General features: G+C 42.1%; 1 protein-coding gene across 1 annotated transcript in view; it reads right to left on the reverse strand.

Annotated features, from left to right (window-relative positions):
- CDK5RAP2 (CDK5 regulatory subunit associated protein 2) overlaps window positions 1–23,797 on the reverse strand; it is a 687,227-nt gene that overhangs the window by 649,017 nt on the left and 14,413 nt on the right. Inside the window, exons 2-3 of the mRNA XM_069241280.1 lie at window positions 17,548–17,612; window positions 12,593–12,660 (exon numbers count right to left, since the gene is read on the reverse strand). Of these exons, the coding sequence (XP_069097381.1) occupies window positions 12,593–12,660; window positions 17,548–17,612 (133 nt within the window). The remainder of the gene's footprint in view (window positions 1–12,592; window positions 12,661–17,547; window positions 17,613–23,797) is intronic.

The following is a 23,797-nucleotide window of genomic DNA, read 5'->3' on the forward strand; positions in this document are numbered from 1 at the left end:
GCTTCAGCCGTTCAGGGTTCCTCGGCTTAGTGCTGGCAAGGATGATGGATTCAACACCCTATGGTGATTTATTTCAATTCATATATATATATATATATATATATATATATATATATATATATATATATATATATATATATACACACACACATACATACACACACATATATATATTCACTGCATATACTTACTGTTGATATATTGCACATTTCTTGCCTGTCATTGTTTAACCGCTGTGAGTATTACGGCATATGCACATGTTTCACTGCATTTGAGTTGCATGCTTATGTTCATATATTTGTGGGCTTTTATTTGATATCTAGGAAGTGCCTTAATAAATGCATTACTCAGACCAAGAGTGCTGCATTATTTGGCATAGTTTCCTCTTAGTATAAAGCAGAGCATCACAATATTATGCTTGGCTTGCGATGTGAAGGGGAGAGGCGGATTTTCTAGGTACGCCCTCTGAGGAAAGATGCCATCCATCTGAGCGCGTGGCGCAGGCAGTGGATGAGTGTGCGTGGGAAACCGAGTCGAAGGCGAGAGATAGGTCAAGCAGGATGAGGGCGAAGGATTCTCCTTTGTTGAGTATGGTGCAGATGTCGTCTGAGGCAGCAATCAGAGCAGTGGTGGTTCTGAAACTTGACTGGGACGAGTCTAGTAGGTTGTTTCTCTCCAGGTGTTCAGTGAATTGGGAGCTGTCAGCCTTCTCCAGGACTTTGGCAGGGAAAGGGGGCATCCAGATGGGTCTGTAGTTTTGTAGTTCGTTGGGGTCTGACAAGGGTTTCTTGAGGAAGGGTTCTGACTTTGGCGCGTTCGCAGGAGTCGAGAAAGATGGCTGTGGTAAGTGAAGCATTAATGATGGTGGTGGTGAGTTGCTGGCTGATCTCGTCCTTTCCGAGGTTGAAGAGTTGATGGGAGCAGAGAGGGGGTTGGAGGGTGAGGGGGGTTGATGGGTGCTCCGAAGTGGACGGAGGTCATAAGGGCTGTTGTGTCTGTGTTGCTGGGTTGTTTCCAGGCCTTAACCAGGTGGTCAGTTGTGGTAATTGATTGGAGGTTGGGGGTGTTGGATGGTTGGGGATTGAAGTTCTTGTAGATAGTTGCTATTTTGTTGTGGAAATGGTCATCGACAAGGGTACTGCAGAGCTTCTGTGATGCGGGTATTGCATTTTCAGTGGCTGCGGGGCAGGTGAACGCTCTGACAAAGATGAAGAGCTCCTTGGTTCGGTTGGTGCTAGTATCTAGAAGGGCAAGGCTTCCCTCTTTGCTGCTCTGATCTGTCAGTGGTGGTTGTTGAGGGCTGATTTGTAAGTGGCTGTGTCGACTGCATTCTTGCTGGTGCGCCATCTTCTCTCATCTGTGTTTGGTCTTGCTGGGTTTTGGGGTGTACCAAATGGCTTGCTTGGCTGGCCTGCGAGCTTTAGCTGGTTTGGTGAGAGTGACTTGGTCGGTGGCATTGGAGATCCAGTTGTTGAAGTTCTGTACTGCACGGTCCAGGTTCGGGCTGTAGATGGGCTGACTAGCGCCAAGGGCATCGGTCCATTGTTGCTGCGAGACCTTGGTACAGCTGCGTAAGGGTGCAGTGGAGGTTGGGGAAGGGCACTGGTGTGTCCGGTCATGGTGAAGTATACGATGGAGTGGTCCGAGGTGTGGGTGTACCTAATTCTGTTGCTAGATGCCAAAATGGGGTCCAGCGTGTGTCCTGCAAAGTGCCTGGGGTTGGTGACTAGCTGCTTAAGGCCGATGTTGCCCAGTCTTTTCAGGAGGTTGGTGGAGTTGGTGTTGGTGGGGTCGCCTAGGTGGAAGTTGAGGTCTCCCAGGAAGATGTAGTGTTCAGATTCTATGGCGAGAGGAGTGATGAATCCATGGTCCTGGTGGTCTGTAGGCAATGGTGCCTTTGATGGTGGTGTTAATGTCGGTGTGGAGCTGGAAGTTCATGTGTTCTTTAATTGAGGTAGTCTGGTTGTCGGTGAATGTGCAGGAGATCAACTCCTTCTGTATGATGGCAATGCCGCCTCCATGCTTGTTGGTGCGGTCCTGGTGTTTCATCTTGTAACCAGTGGGAGTTGCTGTGGCGAAGTTTGATATGGAACATTAACCTCAAAGAAAAAGAGTTAAGTCGGGAAATATTGACCTAAATTACTATGATAAGTAAAAACCTCAAATGAATCACTATCAAGAGAATTGATTCTCAAGTTTATTTAACAATTCAGGAACAAGCTAAATGATCTTTACCCATACTACTAATACCTAGAAGACATATGAAACTGTACAAAACATCTATACAATTAACAACATCTCTCCCAATTAACACACATTTTTTCTCATAAACAAAAGAAAACCAGTTTTCAACTTTTGCTACTGGTACATCATTTAGTTTTAAATCTTCCTATTTTTTTTTCATAAAATATGTCTGTTGTACCCTTGTCTTATACAGTCCATAACAGGAGGTAGTCCTTCTAATGTCACCCAAGGGAGGACTAATCTTGCCCTCTATTCTTTTCATGTGTGTCTAATTATTATTTCAGTTGTTTAAAATTTGATAGACTACTCCAGATCTCAATTCGACGCGCTCCGGCCTTAATTTACTTTTAGGCCTCTTCAGGACAACGGAAGATCCCAAGGTATCCCTATAACAGTAAATAATTACATACTCTCACTACCCGCCTCTCTAAAACAAAAGCTCTAAACAAAAAGACAATCCTGTTTAATTATTCAAATTGCACATGCAGAGCCAAGTCCAATAATGGAAATTGAAACCAATCCTTCACCTTCATCTTTTGCGTGGTCCATCAATCCATGCGGCAAACTAGCCTTTCCATGTAATGGCACACACATGCAGTATTCAAAGTGTTTACAGAGTGTATCATTTAAGTCGTGCTCATGCCAAACATTTAGTAACACTTTTGTGCTCTGCCAACTTGCTTGTGCAAACCGTGCCTCTAAAGAACTTGCCTCAAATTATCCAAAAAGCATTGGGAGCGTGATGTTTAAGAAAAGGGAAAGTCGCCCTCCACGCACCAGAGTGTTCTGTAATGCTCTCTACGTGCCGGGGACTAAAGAGGCCATGACAGGTAACAATAGCTTACTGTGCTTAAATCGGGCAGCATAGTTACAGAATTACGTTAATACTGTGGCTCCGTTTTGATGTACTGACCCACCTGAACGCTGTTTAAAGCACGTATTTGAAAAACTGCTCACTCCCACTCAGTTGCCTATATGTCTAAAACACCAAAATACTATTTTTAGATAACCGTCTAAACTTGAGGGAGACAAAAAATGGGCTTTCCGTAGTATCATAACTTACTTATAAGTCTGTGGCTCTGTCTTTCTCTCGCCACGGCTTCCCAAAGTGCAGTTTCCCGGTGTCTGACTAATACTGGCTGAAAACTAATACGGGGAGACAGACGCCTTCGCGTGAGGGGTGTGGCTTAAACACTAGCTTGTGAGGTGAAAAATGGAAGTCATTTTTAAATACTGCCAGTGAAAGCCCATTAATGTGTAAGTGCTTATTGGGGGTAAGTCCAGCGAAAACAGTAGTTTACCTTCAGAAGTCCTAGTATTTCAAGACATGGTGATCAAAGAAGTAGAAGTAGATCAACTAAATAGTAAGATGTTTTTCAAACATAACTGTAGCAAGGAAGAACTGGTTTGCCCTGCAGAGTTTAGCCAACAATACATCTATAGTAGTTAAACCTGCCGATAAGGGGAGGCATAGTTGTATGGCACAGTGATCTATGACAGTAAAACAACTCTGACCATTACCGCCTAATATCTGAAAACCCTGCAAGAGCTATAGCAGCGAAGATTAAAGAACTTACTTTAAAAGTCCTAAACGAAGGACGTATTTGCAAAAAGGAATTTACATTTTTGAACAGAGAGGAATGCAGGACACCAGCGATATATGTCCTACCCAAAATAAATAAATAGCCCAATAACGTCCCCCGCCCGGAAGGCAGATCATTTCAGCTTGTGGTTAGATCCTGGAGCGTTTAGCCCAATATGTGGACATCTTTCTCAACCTTTCGCAGCCAAGACCCAAGCATACCTCAGGGACCTGATGGATGTTCTAAATAAAGTAGAAGGACTTCCATTTGATGTAAACAAACAAATTCTGGTGACGTTAGATATTGCGGCACTACATACTAAAATCCCACAACATGAAGCCCTACAAGTTTTGAAAAATGCTCTATACACCAGAGTTCTGCTTTCCTTCTCCTATATTATGACCAGCTTACAGAACCTCTCTGGAATGCACTTCCGAGTTTAAAGAAGACATTTATTGTTATTATTACTTCACCATGAGGTTCCTGAAAGACGAAATTAGTAGATTGGAAGCACACGTTCAAAAGTAGTCGCAGCAATGAAAGCAAAATATATCAAAGTACTTCTCAGTTGCAATGTACACAGCAAATACATGTGATTATATTATAGCATAACTTCAAAGCAAAGCATATAAGTCAAAATTGCATCACCGTATGGTAGGGCTGTAGGACCTATAACTCAGCTTCGTCTTTTTGCAGCTTCGAATTGATGACTCCGGTTCAACTGAAAGAAAGAGATTTTCTACCCAAACTGGGACAGGCAACTGACGCCCGTTCCTGTCTGAAGTCCAGATAGTTTCTAACTAACTCTGTTGTCCAGAGCCACCATTTTGGCTATTTGGGGCAGTTCGCACTTAGGCCCTCATAACTTTTTGTCCACATAAGCTAGCCAAGCCAAATTTGCGTCCTTTTTTTCCAACATCCTAGGGATTCTAGAGGTACCCATACTTTGTGGGTTCCCCTGAAGGAGGCCAAGAAATTAGCCAAAATACAGTGAAAATTTCGTTTTTTTCAAAAAAATTGGAAAAAGTGGCTGCAGAAGAAGGCTTGTGTTTTTTTCCCTGAAAATGGCATCAACAAAGGGTTTGCGGTGCTAAAATCACCAGCTTCACAGCTTTCAGGAACAGGCAGACTTGAAACAGAAAACCCAATTTTCAACACAAATTTTACTGGGACATAGCCCATTTTTACGATTTTTTGTGCTTTCAGCCTCCTTCCAGTCAGTGACAGAAATGGGCGTGAAACCAATGCTGGATCCCAGAAACCTAAACATTTCTGAAAAGTAGACAAAGTTCTGAATTCAGCAGGGGGTAATTTATGTAGATCCTACAAGGGTTTCCTACAGAAAATAACAACTGAAAAAGAAAACTATTTAAATTGAGGTGAAAAAAAACAGTAATTATTCTCTACGTTTTACTCTGTAACTTTTTCCTGCAATGTCAGATTTTTGAAAGCAATATACCGTTACGTCTGCTGGACTCTTCTGGTTGCGGGGATATATAGGGCTTATAGGTTCATCAAAAACCCTAGGTACCCAGAGCCAATAAATGAGCTGCACCCTGCAGTGGGTTTTCATTCTATACCGGGTATACAGCAATTCATTTGCTGAAATATTAAGAGTGAAAAATAGCTATCAAGAAAACCTTTGTATTTCCAAAATGGGCACAAGATAAGGTGTTGAGGAGCAGTGGTTATTTGCACATCTCTGAATTCCGGGGTGACCATACTAGCATGTGAATTACAGGGCATTTCTCAAATAGACGTCTTTTTTTACACACTCTCTTATATTTGGAAGGAAAAAATGTAGAGAAAGACAAGGGGCAATAACACTTGTTTTGCTATTCTATGTTCCCCCAAGTCTCCTGATAGAAATGATACCTCACTTGTGTGGGTAGGCCTAGCGCCCGCGATAGGAAATTCCCCAAAACACAACGTGGACACATCAAAATTTTTGACAGAAAACAGAGGTGTTTTTTGCAAAGTGCCTACCTGTAGATTTTGGCCTCTAGCTCAGCCGGCACCTAGGAAAACCTACCAAACCTGTGCATTTTTTAAAACTAGAGACCTAGGGGAATCCAAGATGGGGTGACTTGTGGGGCTCTGACCAGGTTCCGTTACCCAGAATCCTTTGCAAACCTCAAAATTTGGCTAAAAAAACACGTTTTCCTCACATTTCGGTGACAGAAAGTTCTGGAATCTGAGAGGAGCCACAAAGTTCCTTCCACCCAGCGTTCCCCCAAGTCTTCCGATAAAAATGTTTTTTGCAAAGTGCCTACCTGTGGATTTTGGGCTCTAGCTCAGCCGACCCCGGGGGGGGGCAGAAATGGCCTAAAATAATTTTGGCCCCCCAATCACTCCCCCGTGAGCGACCCTTGCCTACGGGGTCGCTCCCCTTGCGTGACATTGGCAAAAAAAAAAAATCCCCGGTGCCTAGTGGTTTCTGCCCCCTTGGGGGCGGATTGACCTAACATCGGCCGATCTGCCCCCCAAGGGGGGCAGAAATGGTCTAAATACAATTTGTCCCCCAGGGGAGCAACCCTTGCCTAATGGGTCGCTCCCCATCTCTAAAAAAACAAACAAACAAAAAAAAACACAGCTTGATCTATCATGTGGAAAAACACAGCTTGGAAAAACACAGCTCATCTGTAATTTCTCAACTGCAATGTCTAACTCCACGTTAAAGCCAATAGGCAGCTAACCTAAATACCAAATGTAATGTCTAATGCCACATCAAAGCCAATAGGCAGCTAAACTGAATATAGAATGTAATGGCTAATGCCATGTTAAAGCCAATAGGCAGCTAACCTGAATAATGTGCTACTGGTGAACATTGAGCACCTAATATGCGCAGTGGTGAGACACAAAGTCATTGGTCAAACACAATTAATAGCATCACAACTAGACAGCACCCCCACAAAGTTCCAACAGATTTTATAGTGGATGCAAGCTCCTTATGTCTCGACAACATTTTTTAAAATTTAAAGGCAAGCTGTTTTTACAGGTCAAGGAAGTAGCGATGGGATGCAGCTTCACACCAGAGGCGACAAACTTTGTAATGGCGTGCTTTGGAAAAAAAAGTGGTTATATACTAAACAGAACCCATATGAAATATTTATAAAACGTAGGTTATGCTACATTGGTGACGTATTGATGGTATGGGAGGTAGAAGAACAAACCGTGATGTATTTTCTAGAATGGCTGAACATACATACACTGGACCTGAAATTCACTATGTCAAAAATTAATTCTAGGATAAATGTTCTTGATATGTGGCTGGTACATAAAAATGGACAAATTTAAGTAAGCTTATACACTAAACCTACTTTTACACATTTACACTTCTCAAGCGGACGCATCCACGGTCTCTTAAGGAGAATCTTCAATATGGACAATTTCTCCGAATTAGGAGAAATTTTTTAATAAAGAAGATTACTTTGACAATGCTGGCAATCTTGAGAAAGAAACTTACAAATAGAGGTTACCCAAAAATAAAATTGGTCAAATCTGCCTCTAAGAGAGCCTGGTTCATACCAAGAAGGTCTTTGCTAACACCTAAAACTCAGCAGGATTGAGCCTGCTGACATGCGTGCTCACGTACAACCCCAAAGCTAATAAGGTTAGGAATATTATACAAAAGAACTGGAGAATTCTGGAGTCAATGGATTTTCCAAAACCTCTATTTTCCTTTAAGAAAGGGAAAAATATACAAAAATATCTGGTTAGAGCGAGGCGTCAGACAAACAGACAAACAAACAGGCCGATCTCAGAGAGATGATGGGGATAGTACCAGTTAAAGGTCATTTTAAATATAACAACTGCACAGTGTGCCAATTTACGAACAACACGAAAACCATTACTATTAAGGGTAAAATACATCAGCAAGAAAACATTTCCAACTGGAATATTAGAAATGCTTTATCAGTGCACGTGATCAAACATATATTGGACAAACTACTCAAATCATTAAGACCAAAATTCAACAACATCGATGACGCATGAGATGTGCTGTACCAGGGGCACCACTAGTGGAACATTTTACTAAAACAAAACACACAGAAGCTGATATTTAATGGTCTGTCTTGTTTGTGGTGTCAGGTGAAAGAAGAGGCACCTCCCTTGATACCATTTTAAATAGAACAGAGGCGAGGCTGATCGCGAGATATGGGACAGCTACACGGGGCATAAAGGATTGAAACAAGATGTGGGCCCTGACTGAATACATCATATATATACTGGAGGCAGGTCCTCTATGAATGAAAGTTAATTGCCTTCATCCATATTAAGCATTTTACCCTACAGAATTTGAGAGGGATAGACATATACATTTGATTAGACTTATTATGTAACTGACCGTAGATTGAAAGTAAAAAGAACCATGGGTCATAGATAGTGAGGTACTTTTCAAAAAATATTAATTTGGTTTTAACAGTATAATGTGAATATAATATGCAGGCAGTGAACCGGAAGTTAGGGTTGAATATCCGATTAGGGGCTACAAGTACGTTTTTGGCACGAATTCTCAGTACAAGCTCCCCTTTGAAAGGCGAGGTGGTCTTACCCCCAGTAAACACTTACACATTAATTGGCTTTAAATGGCAGTAATTAAAGGTGGCTGCCGTTTTCCACATCACAAGCTAGCGTTTATTTAAGCCACATTCCTCACGCAAAGGCATCTGTCTCTCCATGTTAGTTTTCGACCAGTAGTAGTCAGACACAGGGAAACTGCACATTAGGAAGCCTGGGTAAGAGAAAGAGAGCCACAGACTTTCAAGTAAGTCATGACACTACGGAAAGCCCATTTATTGGCTCCCTGGCATTTAGACAGTTATCTAATAACAGTATTTTGACATTTTAGACTTATAAGACAAGCACCTTTTCAAATACGTGCTTTAAACGTCACTGAGATGGATCGGTACATCAAAACGGTGCCGCAGTAAGCAACAGAATTCTGTAAGTAGCGGACCGATTTGAGCACAATGAGTTATTGTTACCTATCACGGCCTCTTTAGCACCCGGCACTTAAAAAGCATGGGTAAAGCTCTGGTGAGCAGAGGGAGACTTTCCCCTTTTGTTAGAAATGGGGTCTTGGTTGGTGGTCAGGTCAACCCCTGTCCAAGCAAGGACCCTCACTCTAGTCAGGGTAAAGAAGAATCACACTCAGTTAACCCCACTCACCACCTTCGTAGCTTGGCACGAGCAAGCAGGCTTAACTTCAGAAGCAATGTGTAAAGAATTTGCACTAACACACACAGTAACACAGTGAAAATACTACAAAATGGACACCACACCAGTTTAGAAAAATAGGTAGTATTTATCTAAATCAAAAAGGTGTTGTTTCCTTCTCCGGCCGGGTCGGCGATGTGTCATTTTTCTCCCTCGCAAGACAGCAATGCGTCGATTTCTGGGCGGTACACCTCGGATCCGCGCAAGGATGACTTTGACGCCCAGGGACAATGTGTGGAAAATCCGGTTGCACGGTATCAGCAACCCACGATGTGTGGGGTTTGCGTTGTTATCGGCCTCCGTAAGTGGGTGTTGCGCGTCGTTCCTCCAGCCGCAATAAATCGATCTCCCAGCCGCGATGCAGATGGAGCATTGATTTCAGCTGCGAAACCGGTGGAGCATCGATTATCAGCCGCGTCGTGGAAGGTGTGTCGTAAATTTCCCAGCACAGCGTTCTGTGCATGGATTTTCAGTTCTTAGCTGCCATATTCATCTTTCAAGGGCCCAGGGACTGGATAGGGCACCACTTAGCAGGGCAGGAGTCTCTGCAGAGAGTCCAGGTGCTAGCAGGAGAAGACTGATGGCCCTGATACTTCAACAACAGGAGGCAAGCTCAGTTCAAGCCCTTGGAGATTCTTCTCAGGCAAGGAAGCACAACAAAGTCCAGTCTTTTTCCCCTTTCATAGGCAGAAGCAGTAACTGCAGGATAGCCCAACAAAGCACAGTCACAGGTAAGGGAAGCACTTTTCCACAGCTCTTCAGCTCTTCTCCTTGGCGGAGGTTTCTCTTGATTCCAGAAGTGATCTAATTTCCAGGGGTTTGTGGTCCACTAATTATACCCCTTTCTGCCTTTTTTAGTAGGCAAACTTCAAAAGCATGTCTCTATGGTTTGTAAGATCCTGCCTTGCCCAGGCCAAACCCCAGAAACACACCAGGGGGAAGGAGACTGCATTGTGTGAGGGCAGGCACAGCCCTTTAGGTGTGAGTGACAACTCCTTCCTTCCCTCCCAGCCCAGATGGCTCATCAGGATATGCAGGCTACACCCCTTCTCCCCTTTTGTCACTGTCTAGAGGAGAGGTGCAAACAGCCCAACATAGAAAATCTGACCAAGACAGGGAATCCACAAACATGCAGAGTCACAGAATGGTTTAAGCAAGAAAATGCCTACCTTCTAAAAGTGGCACACAAACACACAATCTAAAACAAACTTCACTAAAAGATATATTTTTAAATTGTGAGTTCAGAGACCCTAAACTCCATATTTCTATCTGCTCCAAAAGGGAATCTGAACTTTAAGAATATTTAAAGGCAGCCCCCATGTTAAACTATGAGAGCGATGGACCTTGCACAGTTAAAACCGAATTTCGAAGTATTTCACTGCCAGGACATATAAAACACATTAGTATATGTTCTACCTTAAACATACACTACACCCTGCCCATGGGGCTACCTAGGGCCAACCTTAGGGGTGCCCTACATATAAGAAAAGGGAAGGTTTAGGCCTGTCAAGTGAGTACACTTGGCCAGTCGAACTGGCAGTTTAAAAACTGCACACATAGACACTGCAGTGGCAGGTCTGAGACATGTTTACAGGGCTACTAGTACGGGTGGCACAACCAGTGCTGCAGGCCCACTAGTAGCATTAGTTTTACAGGCCCTGGGCACCTCTAGTGCACTATACCAGGGACTTACTCGTAAATCAAATATGCCAGTCATGGAAAGCCAATTACACATACATTTTACATAGGAGTACTTGCACTTTAGCACTGAATAGCAGTGGTAAAGTACCCAGAGTAACAAAAACAGAGTCCAGCACACAACAACCTGGGGAACAGAGGCAAAAGGTTAGGGGAGACCACACCAGGGATGCCAAGTCTAACACCTTTCTTAAACATCACGCTTCCAATGCTTTTTGGATAATTTGAGGCAAATTCTTTAGAGACACAGTTTGCACAATCAAGTTGATAGAGTGCTAAAGTGGTATAATTGGTATAAAAACAACTAAAACGGTACCCCTGGAAAACACTCAATACTGCATGTGTGTATGGAAAAGATAGTTTGCTGCATGGAGTGATGGACTACACAAAACTCTTAACTTCAACTGCAATCAAAAACAAACAAAACATATCTATTCTCTTGTTTTCCCTAATGTTTTGAGGTTATCAGCCTCTGTTAGACTGGTAAACTACTGTCTGCTACTTAATTTCACCCCGTGTCACTCAAAAGCATTACACGTGTTTAGTCTTACTGGTTGTTCACCGGGCCTCACAGATTTAGATTACCACTAGTCAATTAGAGTTTGTCTTTCCTCCTGGACTTTGTTTGGTGAGTCTGTCCACCTTCCGCACTATTTCCATCTTGACTGCCATTTTGGTCTTCAGTGAGCCCCAGCACTTTGAATCCCTCCTGGACATCGTGTAGTTGTGCATGCTAGCACCAAGTTCAAATGCCACTCCTCATGGGAATTCCCACCTAAATCTTATGCCCTTCTTGAGCAGACTGTCTGAGTGGCCTGAGATTCTTGCATTTTTCTAGTGTGCTTTGAGCCAGTTCTAGCTGAAAAATCAGTGATTCCTCAGTATTTTTTTTTGTGATGATTTTAATTAACTATATTTTGTAAATAAACTAAAATGTATTCATAGTTACACAATACTACTGTATACTAGATTTCATATTACTAGGTAAAAAAAACCTGTGCTTCTAGTGGAGTGTAATCAAAAGTCTACTATCCATATTTCTGGGCTTTTTACCAAAACAAATAGACATTTGTGTTGTTTAAGTGTGTCAGAAAACAATATGTCTGACTCCCATACTGATTATATCCGTATCATGATCATGTTCCTTGTGTCAAGCATGCTTTAAACTAGGTCTAATCTGGGCAAAGTATAACAAAGTTGTTAAAGTTTTGCACAAAATAGTTATCACATTTGCTTTGCAATAGGGTGTACAAGCCCCTCCATGAGACCTCAATGTTTCTTTCTCATACTCTTTCATGATATTTGCAAATCTGTGGCAAGTACTAGCTTTGGAATACCCCACGGACATATTTCATAAATGTGTCTCATTAAAAAATGAGCACCTTTACCACAATGTTTGCCTTTGATGCATTTATTCCCATTTTTGTGATTAAACAATACTGGGCAATACTTTTTGAACAGAGTCAATATTTTTAGTACTAGCCAACAATATTACATCCTCTGCTATCATGGAAATAGGCGAGCATCCACACTAGCCACAAAATAAGACATTTAAAAAAAAAAAACAAGTGTGCTACAGTTACAAAGTGGCCTTGTTTGACTATTAGTAACAGAGAAAAGATCGGTTTTGGCCCCACGCAATGTGTTTCTTATGAAAACAAGTTCTGGGGGAAATGAGAAAGGTTAGAAATAACTCCAAAAATAACTACATGTAAATGATGTAAAATGCCACCATCAACAGTGAATATATCCAAGACACATCTTCACAAATCATCAAAGTACTTTATGAAACCCAAAGCTACATTGCACAATAAAATGAATTTATTAGTAATACATTTTTAACTTACATTTTCAAAATCCTTCATGGTTCGAGCTCGGATAGGTGACAGTCGATGGTCTGCAAAGCTTAAAATGTCTGGAAAAGTAGAATAAAAAAAGAATTGGGATTGCAAGAGCAGTTGCAATAATCCAGTGGTGGATGATTATTGAGGGGCTCATGCATTAAAATATTATTCGCAATTAAGGTGTGCCTTTCAGTGCCATAACTTCTAGTTGCTGAACGTTTATAAATACTTTTTGGGACATAACAAAACAACTCTTTTAGGGACAAAGACAGATTCAACCCCTCTATTGAAGAAGCCATTATACGGCTATACGCAAGGAAGGTTAAGATCAAACCGACTGTACAGCATATAGGCTGATAACACTCCTCAATTTGGATGTCAAAATTTATACGAAGGTGCTTGCAATTGATGCATTTGACATTGCTACTCCCAAATCTGATACTTAAAGTTCATTCTGGTTTTTAACCATGGAAGGGAGACCTTTGACAATAGCTGTAGAATAGCCCCTTGGTTGAAAAGTCAAAGGAAAAAACAAAAAAGAAATTGAGAGCCATGTTAGTGGCTCTATATGCAGAAAACCCTTTCAATAGCATGGACTGGATGTTTCTGAAGGCAGAGATGATGAGATTGGATTGGGAGAGCAGTTTGTTCAGATAATGACGGACAGAACGAGGCCTGACCTCTTAGACTTACCTTGAAGCACAAAGCAGGGTTGCCTAATGTCACCTCTGCTATAATCGATGGTGAACGAGACACTGGAAGTGGAAGGTTCACTGTGAACAAGCCATATCAGGTATTCACATCTGAGTGGTGGAACACATAATATATCTCTTTGATGACAATGTACTTCTACCATGCAGACTCTCGGACACATTTTTCAGGGCATATTATATAAGTATGGTCAGGTGTCTGTATATAAAAATCAATGACAACAAAACCAAAAAATACTGCCCATGGGATCAGAGGATGGGGATGTGCAGGAGATACTGCAAAAAGTATCATTTGAAGGAGCATCAGATAAGATCAGATACCTGGGAGCAAATTTGACCTCTTCACTATCAGGCTGATAGAATGAGATCTGTAGTACACGCAGAGATGGCAGAACCTCAACGTTTTCTGGATGTGTTGAACTGCCATAAGACTCCAGTATACCTTTCATGCGCTCCTGTCTCCCGAAAGGAAAAGGGATGTTCAGGGACATGCAAGCAGCCCTGCTAAAATTAGTGTGGCAGGGGAAAAATCATTGAGCCTCAAGAAAAAGCTTTTATGGCCCTGTGAAGTAGAGTAGGACTTTGATTTCCATGTGTCCTAACATACCCTAGGGTGGCCCAACTACAGAAACTAGTGGAATGTCAAGGAGAGGCTCAGATAAACATTGGGACCACATGAAACAGCATGTCCCTCTGGGGCTAGATATGGCGCCTGAGAAACCTTAGGCCTCAAAATGTGTGCTGCAATCATCTCACATACACTATGTTATAAATATGAGACACACTAGCCACAAAAAATTATATCACATCCTTATCTTCAACAAACCCCTACTTCACACCAGGAAGGGAACATAATAATTCCTCCAACTTGAGGGATGGTGACTGGCAGGTGATAGCGGATATGTTTTCCCTAGGACAAATTCAGCCTTTTAAAAACTTTTTTTTAAAAAGGGAAGAAAACAATTAGGGTCTACGAGAGGCAGGAAGATTCTGCAACTACCAAATCTAGCACTGGGTGTTACATCCGGGAATCAATGATTCTTCAATAAGATTGTTGATAGAAGGTGAGAAATTTCTCATATCATACAAGGGACCCAGAGAATGGGGGTCCATTGTCTACTCGTTCCTTAATACCCCAGGTCAGAAAACATGGGATGTTACATGTCAAAAAACAAAATAATGATAAAGAAGACCACTGCAAAGCTGCAAATAAACAATATCCAGTTACTGTATAGGACATATTCAAAATAAAACCTAATGAAAACTAGAATAGGCCAGTTCCTCATACAAAATGTGATTAAGAAAGCAATTCTAGACCAAACAGCTCAACAGTAACAGTCCTCTTCTGCAGAGCCATCAATGTACATCAGTGCCTTACTTAACATTGTATAAGCCTCATTCAGTTGAGACTTTCACCCCACCTCTGTGCCAAGCTTTCAAGAACACCAATAGCTCTTTGTACTGCTGAAAGTAAGCAACATTATTTCATTCTGCGGCCAAGCTCTCCTGTTATAAGTAATTAGAAGGAAATGTTGCTATCCTTTTACAGTTGATTTTAATCTGTACAACTTTATTAGATCCATAACCTCTTGAGAATACTTTCCTTCAGTAAGGCTAACCTCCTCAGAAAGCTGTCCAGTGCAGTGTAAACCAAATATTGTTGGACAATCTGTTTCACTGTCTATAATAATTCCAAGTCTTGGAATGATGGGAGTCAAACTTCCGAACGTTAGGGTGCTCAGTTGGTAGAGAAAGAAAACATAGGAATCACCATCAGTCCTCCATTGACACGCATCACCAACTGACTTATATGGGACCCAAGACCCCACTCATCTCAAGGCAAGGATATCAGGGTATTCCACACAATACAGATGTAAGATGTACCACACATGCTTCCCTAGCAAACCAACCAAAGGAATACATGAGGCAGATACACATCAAACACAACAGTAACCCAAGTCTACAACAAACAGATAACCCATATAAAATCCATTTGACTATCCAACAAAATAGTCTCCAGATGTGCAGTCAAGCAGGTACCACATGAACTAGCACAATTGCCAGATATATCCTTCCTCTATACCACATCGCATCCATTACCTGTCACCTCGTCTGCACATGAACAGGTCCATTTTCACAAAAACTGGAGCACTGGATAGCTTACCATCAACTTCCACAGGAACAGCATCAGAGTCTAAGTGCTATCCTTTTCTAAAACACACTAGCAACAGTGCAACACTACAAGAACGATCAGCTTGTTATCAATTATCTCAAGGTTCAACAGAAACCGTCACAACCGACACAAAGTTGGCCACTATTTCTGCATTCCAACATCTAACAGAGGACACTTGAACAGACGTCAGTTTCACTGTAAGCCTAACATACACCTTCCCAAACTTCTATGTGTGAACCATATAACTGAAATCCCCAAAATCCTTTCTGAGGTCGGAATTCTACTTGTACGAGGCCTGGTTTAGCTCAACACATCTCTCCACATAAGATACCAAGGGCACCCTCGGGATTTACTTAACATAACATTTGGTGCAAGCTGGAAACAAACTTGTAACTACTGTCCTCACCACCAACAGATTTATTGATAGAACGTGGAACCAACGTCTTTCCACCACCACACTTAGATGAATGTATAAAAGGCCCACAATGTTTTTGACGGCCTCAGAATTCATCCATTTCACTTCCTCGTCTTCTCCTCTTTAAATAGCATTAAACAATGAAATACATTCTTGCTCACCCATCTCCAAATAATAGAGGAGCAATAATTTATTACTCTGGGCAAAAAGTCCACCTGATCAAAGTCCATCAATAATAAATCCCTAAAATTGTTTAGCTACATTTGCTACTTCACAATGGATTAAATTGTCACTAGTAAAGACAATCAAAAAGGAGGTTATACTTTGCATAGCACAGCAAGAGTGGGCTGCCACACAGTACTAACCGAAGAATATCAATGCCCTTCACTGTTACTGCACATCCTGTGGTCCAGTACACTACCATGTTGTTACAATGCAAAACTATAGACAAGAAAACAAAAACAGAAAGGTATGCACATCACATCACTGCACATAGCTCCTGTCTCCCCAACCATCCTGCTTAATGGCACTGCATGAGTGTCCTCAAATACTCAAGTGATGGCACTGGTGTTGCATACCCACTCTATGGGGTTTTTGATCCCAAAGACACCACAGTACAAAGCATAAGGATCGAGTGGTGTAAGAAATCAGACAGCACAATGGAATATATAAATTAAGTCCAACTACACACTGTGTTAAAGGGCTACCTGCTCGGATCTCCCTCAAAGAAAGACGCTCACCCCACAAAACACAACCTCACCAGAGAAGCCAAATTTAGTACACTTAATCAAAATACAGATCAGCTGGCAGTGAAATACACAAACATTACTTCCTGTAGACTCAGAGAGGAGGGATTGAGAAAAGCAGACTACTGCAGGCTATTGCTTCCTAACACAAGCCAGAGTCATCTGCTGGCACATATTTTCTTGATGTCATACAGCAGAACTAGGACACAAGGCACCGCTGAAAACATTCAGCGAGACCACACAAACCGACAGAAGCCACACAGATGTGTGAGTATCTACACAGAGTAGTAACATTACATATTCATTACCACAAAACCCTATCAGTGAAGGAAGAAGCAGAAAACAGGAGTAAGCTAAAAAGGGGTTGTCTTTGCAGCAACTGACTCTGAGAATACCAGGAGCGAGACCTCCCACTCATTCAAAAGTGATGGCATCAGGCATTAGAAACAACACGGGTAGGATACCTCATAGAAGTAGCAGTCTTAGACAATTTCGAGATTCAGCTTTGGCTTAAATGGGGTCTTCAAGGACTCAGTATGGTTTAGACCAAATCGGTAAAACCCCTCGGAAATTCATGTAACTTATGCATGTTAGTGTGTTCTGTAATGGGGGAACCCATTGTTATAATACTGAACCTCCATGTTAAAACTTCTGGGATTCTGTAAGAGCCCCATACAGTTGCAATAACAACACTGTCAATCATCATACTGTCACCTACAAACATGAAATATTGCTACCTTAATATCAGGGAATGAAGTGCCTACAATCTTAAGACTGTTACTTTTCGATGTGCTTCATCAAAATATAAGAAAGTGAAACTTATCTTTAAAGGTAGCTCAAAATTATCCTCTTGTGTTCCTTGTTCAATTTCTTTAACAGTAACACACTGAGCTATTTTTTTTATTTATACCTACCGCTGCTTGCTGAAATAAGACATTGTGCATCTTCTGGAACATCAGGCAATTGTGAAACATTTACACTAAAATAAAAAATAAAGAAAAGAAACAAGATTGTCAATATCTCAAAGATAAAAAAAAAACATTCAGTAAACAAATCTCATGATAAAAAAAGAAACCATAAATAAGATGTGTGTTACAAGAGACAGTCGTTTTATGTTTTAACGTATGCAATTAAACCAAGCTTAACATTTACAACACATGTCTAGAAAAGGTTCCATATAAATCTCCAGTCACACCTACCTCTCGTCCTTTAATGACACATTTCTGTGACAAACAGGAGAAGAATTCAGAAGTAAAGGACCAACCACTAGTTCTGCATATGCATTTCCACCGTAAACTAGACAGTCTATTTCAAACTGTGGCTAACATGCATCTGCAACAAGATGCACATTATTAAAAGGGGTCAGTGAAACCACTGGAGAAAGAGGCAGATTTATCTAGAGATACATCTCAGCATGGATTTTGAAAGAATGACATAAGCATTTTTGATCCAACACAATCCTAGCTCAAAGAAGCATCAGGAAGCTTTACAGAAAATGTTTTTTTTTTTGCTGTGGCAGAGGCACTGGAAGTAGAGGATGTAGTACATATAGCAGTAGTGACAGAGTGAGAGTGAGTAAGTAAAAAGGTGTGGTTGTAACCGGATCACACAAAGTAGGCTGTGAAGGGAATGCAGGGTGGGAACACAAGGCACAATAGCAGTATATGACACATACTAATAGTTTAAGCCCCAGTAAAATAAAGTAACTTGCCCGTATTTGGGCAGCAAAGTCAGCAACTGAATCAGTAAGTCAAATCTCCCACAAATCTCAATTTGTATCTCTTTGGATAGAAACAGAGTCCTGCATACCTACCACTGCATCTCACTGAGGGGACTGGGGTTTAAACACCAAACTAAATGTTATTGGCATAATGTAAAGAGCTAATATACTCGCCATGGCCTTGTTAGGTCCAATACTGAAAAAAATCAAAAATAAACAAGTGAATGTCAAGAGGTGTATAGCCTCTGGTGTGACTGTCGACTGTGTTATTAAAAAAAAAAATTAAAAGCACAAAGCACTATCTGTGGTTATTTGGTTGCGCCAGACAAGAGCAAAGTCACAAGTTCAGGCCGACCATGATGCAGCATGGACCGGCTAAAGGGACCTAGTTAGGCCCGCTGAACAGAATATCGAAAATCCTGGTATGAGGAGTTCTGCGAGAATCCGCATTGGAGATGTGTTGTGCAGCCGAAGCAGTGCGTTGGTTTCAAAGTGCGACAAGGCTGCTATGGGAGGACATGCATAGCTGTTGAGGATCCCGTTGATGGGTTTTACGATGTTAAGTCAGGCATCAAGGATGCAGTGCACAGTCGGGGCAATGTGTTGGTTCCGAGGAGCTGCAAGGCTGTGACACGGAGTCTGACGGTGTTGTGAAGGCTGATGTCGATGAGCGATGTGAAGACTGATGTCGATGAGCGATGTGAAGGCCTGCTCAAAGGATGTGTTGTGCAGTGGCAGATCCGATGAGGCTGCAAAGGTGAGCAAGATCTTTGTGAGGGGTCCAACCACACAGCAGTGTTGATGCGTCAGTTCTGTTCTGGTTTGCAGGTTTGCGTTGCACAGCAGAGGAGATGTATTTGTTCTGCTGGATCCACAGAGGCTGGCAAAGCACCTTAAGCCCACAGGGGTGGCACCACTTGGCAGAGCAGACTCCCAGATGGCAGAATCAAGGTGTAAATGTAAGGTTGTTGGAAACCCATTATGTCCTTGGGGCTTCAGATCAGGAGGCCAGCCAACTAACCCTTGGACTCACTCTGGGTTCATGTGATGCAGATCCGGTCCTTCTCACCCAGGCAAGAGGGCAGCAGCTCAGCATATCAGGGCAGCAGGCCTTTACAGCAGTCCAGCAGAGTGGCAGTCCTTTCGGCACCACAGCAGTCCTTCTTCCTAGCAGAGTATCTACAGGTCCAGAAGTGTACCGAATAGTTGGTGTCTGTGGTCCAGTATTTATACCAAGTTGTGCCTTTGAAGTTGGAATAAGCTTCTAGAGGCATGCCTTTGAAGTGCACATGTGCCATACCTTTTTGGCTCTGGCTCCAGACTAACGTCAGGTGGTATGCAGCCCTTTGTGCAGCACACAGCCTGTTCAAGTATAGTGGGGGCTGGAAACAGCTTCTCCCTCCCATCCTGCCAGTGTTGGCCCATCCATTCACACCTAAGCTTCCCACCGTGTGTGGCTGTCTAGGAGGAATACACAAAGCTCAACCGTTAACTACACCCAGATATGTGACTCAGAGAAAGGATGCAGACACCAAATGGCCAAGGCAAGAAAATGGCAACTTTCTAAAAGTATTAAAGTATACAAAAAGTGATGGATGAAATGCTTGAATTAATCTCAGTCACTGGTAATTTCTCAGGGCGAGACACAATTCATCGTTATTGTGCACACTATGTGCCACCTCAGTTTGGACCTTGCTATATGCAAATCGGTCTTGACCCTGCTCCATTAACAACAGTCCAGCCAGGTCCTCCCTGAACCAGAACACAAGCAACCGAGGACCTGTTTCACCCTTGTTATGGGCTCATCAGCCAGTTTTAGCTTGGTTCCAGTGACAGTGTGCACAAGTCGTATGTCTGGGCATACTTATCCCACTTAGGGGCGACGTGGTAAAGTATACAAAAAGTGATGGATGGAATCCGTGAATTAATCTCAGCCACTGGTAATTACTCAAGGTGCATCCCAATCCATCATAATTTTGCACACCATGCCACCTTAGCTTGGACCCAGTTATATGCAAATCGGGACTGGACGTAGGTCCTGGGCCACTAGAACCAAGCTATACCTGACTGAAGAGCCCTTACTAGCGCAAAACAAGCCTAGGTTGCTTGTGTTCCAGTTTAGGGAGGACATGACTTGGCATTTCGGCTTGACTGTTCCCATTAAAAGCACAGTCAAGACTGGTTGACATATGGCTGGGTCCAAACTGAGGTGGCATTGCCGGGGGGTGGGGGGGGAAGATGAATTGGGATGCAGATCCTAACGATTGCCAGTGGCTGAGATTAATTCAAGCATCCCATTCAACAACTCATTTTTTTGCTTTCTAAATGTGGCATTTTCAAAATTATAATTTAAAGTCCGACTTCATTATAAGTTAGCATTTTTCATTACAATTCCAGAGACACTAAACATGAACTAACTACTTGTTCCCATTTTGAAATTACACTTATAAAACGTAATAAGGTAAATTCAATGTTATCCTATGGTAGAGGTAGGCCCTGAAGTAGTGAAAAACTAATTTAGAAATGTTTCCCTACAGGGACATGGAAACATTAAAAGTACATGTCCAACTATTTAAATAAATTGCACTCTGTGCTGTTTGTGGCCTAACCCAGGGATGACGTATGTGTATGAAAAAGGAAGGGCTTGGCCTGACAAAAGGTTTATTTTACTAGGTTGAAATGACAGTTTACAACTGCACAGAGAGGTTGTAATGGCAGGCCTGAGATATGTTTAAAGTGTTACTTAAGTGGCTGCACAATGAGTTCTGCAGGCCCACTATTAGCATTTCATTTACAGGCCCTGGGCACAGGTAGTGTCACTTTACTAGGGGCTTACAAATAAACTAAATATGCCAATCTAACATATTTTAAGGAGAGAGCACAAGCACTTTAGCACTGGTTAACAGAAATAAAGTCTAACACCCCAAAAGACAGTTGTTTCTTTTTTGTTAAGTCAGCCTAGCAGAGTACAGATATAACCGGTAACCTTTAGTAAACAGAGAAGCAGAAGAGAACCAATTGCAAAAATGTTTATCAGGTTGGTTTGTGGGGCAGAAGAGGGCCTTCTCTCCCCCTACAATAAAATCAGTACCATTGTCCTGAGTTAATCTGCTGTTAGCAATACCCCTCACCTCTCTCTTACCTGGATGAGCATAGCCATAATCCACCACAGTCTGAGGAACCAGTTCACTCATGATTTCATCATTCTAAAACACTGCTCTATTTACAGGTCTGAGAAGAACAAACAGTTGGTTCTTCATACAAAGCTCGACCATACGGTTCTTGCTCATTAGTTATGTTCATTTGTGTGAAATACAGTGCAATTTTGGCACTCTGCAGCTGCAACACAGATCTACAGACAGCCTAGGTCACATACACCCAGTAGGAGATGCCACAACTCTAGAACTGAAGAGCAGAAGAGTACAGCGTGATTACCAGGAATATCATGTAGCTCTATGAGATGCACAATGCTTAAGAGAGGACATGAAAGCAAATAAACATAGGTCCATGATGGCAATGCGTAGAGTGACAGCCAGGGAGTAACAAAGTAGAAGATAGAATAAAAGAAACAACATGTAGTGCAGATGGATGGTTAAAGGCAAGAGGTGAGGTTGATTTATATTCAGACTGAAAGTGACTATGAGTTTTAAAACCGTGACAGTGCCTCTACTTTGAGCTAACTTGAAAAGCAGATACGCTCCAACAGTTTGGCGTTTTTACCTTGCACTCAAATAACAGAACTCAGTAAATGACTCAATTACGAAGGGTTTGCGCATATTTCCTATCCAAAGTCCTGGCAGGAAAGTTAGATTGTTGTCCCTTTCTTAAATAACATAAATGGGCATGCCCACTTATTTTTTAGATCTCACCTGCAACAGCACATTATTCCATTACCACTCTTATTTGCTGTCTCTTAATTAGCCAGCGCTTGTCAGGCATGACTCCCTTTTCATTCTGTGAAACATGGACCAGACACAGATTGATTCAATTTAGTGCCCATCTGCTGATCTTCCGGGGATTAGGGTATGCTTTTAGGACACTGCCTCTGTTTCCAGTTCTCGTACTGCTTTCCCTATTCATTCTATTCTAAAATACATTTTTGGACATTATTTATCTACACCTACATCTTTTGGCTTGCTTGTACCGCTAAAATAAAATTACATTTTACATGTACTGGACTACGCTGTTGTAATGTATAAATGCCACACAAACTACACATATACATTTTCAAGATGTTTGCTGCCCGAATGCCTATTTTTGTTGCCTTTCAGCCAGTCACCCCTTTATGCCTCATACCTTTGTGTTGATTTTAAGGTCAGTGCCTAGTTTAAGTTACTTCCACTCAAAACTGTATTGCTCTACGCACCTCCATTTTAGCAATGATGGACAGCAGCTACACCTCTGTTCAACATGGCTAAAAAACATTAGCCAAGCCACAGCTCTCGTATAGGCGAGAGCTAATGGCTTTGCCAAACCTTGGTTTGTAGGTTGCACCTAGGCATCACGCATGCGCTGTCTCTCGACATGTTGCAAACTACTTCTGTGGGCTTTCGCCACACCCATAATTTTCATTCATTCCTCAGCCTGACATTCCAAATTCCTTTGCTTTCTTAGGTAAATGCTTTACCTGTGTCCCCGCCTTGAGGCAGTTTTTTTTTTTCTGCCTTACAGACTAGGAGCCAGTCTAAGGGAGAGGGTGAGCTTGGCACACAACTCTGTTCCAAGTGACGGCGGACTTGTTTATTGTGAATAAAATGTGGCGGAGCCAGAAATTGTTTGGAGGAACCGGGGAGTGTTAGCTTTTTTTTTTTTTGGAAAGGATGAAAACAGGAGGCAGCAGGAAGAGGTTTTTCGCTTAACAGACTGTTTTCAGTTCTAACCTTTGAGCGCCTCGTTCAGAGTTACAGGGTAAATCATGCACCTCAAACATCACACAGGATTACTGTTTGCTACAACTGAAGAGCGGCAAAAGTTACAGTATCTCTACTCGCTAATTTTGTGGCCACACAATTTGCGACAGGTTTGCACCCTCAAATGAGCGCGCTAATAACAGGGTACATTAAAAGGCAGTCACTATTGTTGTTTTGAGCTATGCATGAGTCACAGTTGGCTTGCCCCAAATATGAGCAAGCATGTAATGCACGCTTACCTTCGCAGTTCTCAGGTCTGATGGCTCAGAGGGCTAATGCTTCGCTGCTGGGTGGGTTGCGTTTGCTCACAATGGGTTCAATCTGAGTTTCTTCCACAGGTGATTGACGCTATGCATACAATTATGTTGGTTCTCAATAGTTATCTCTATATTCCTCTTCCTCATCCCAGTCATTACTTTGGTGGTCTCATTTCCAAGACAGGAACAACCGGAGAGATTCTGAAATTGAAAGCCCCACCTATACAACTGGGCGCCATAGAGAGGCTGGCATTCCCAGAATCCTCCTGTTTTATTT

This window comes from Pleurodeles waltl, chromosome 6 (genome assembly GCF_031143425.1).
Source record: "Pleurodeles waltl isolate 20211129_DDA chromosome 6, aPleWal1.hap1.20221129, whole genome shotgun sequence".
Classification (NCBI taxonomy): domain Eukaryota; kingdom Metazoa; phylum Chordata; class Amphibia; order Caudata; family Salamandridae; genus Pleurodeles; species Pleurodeles waltl.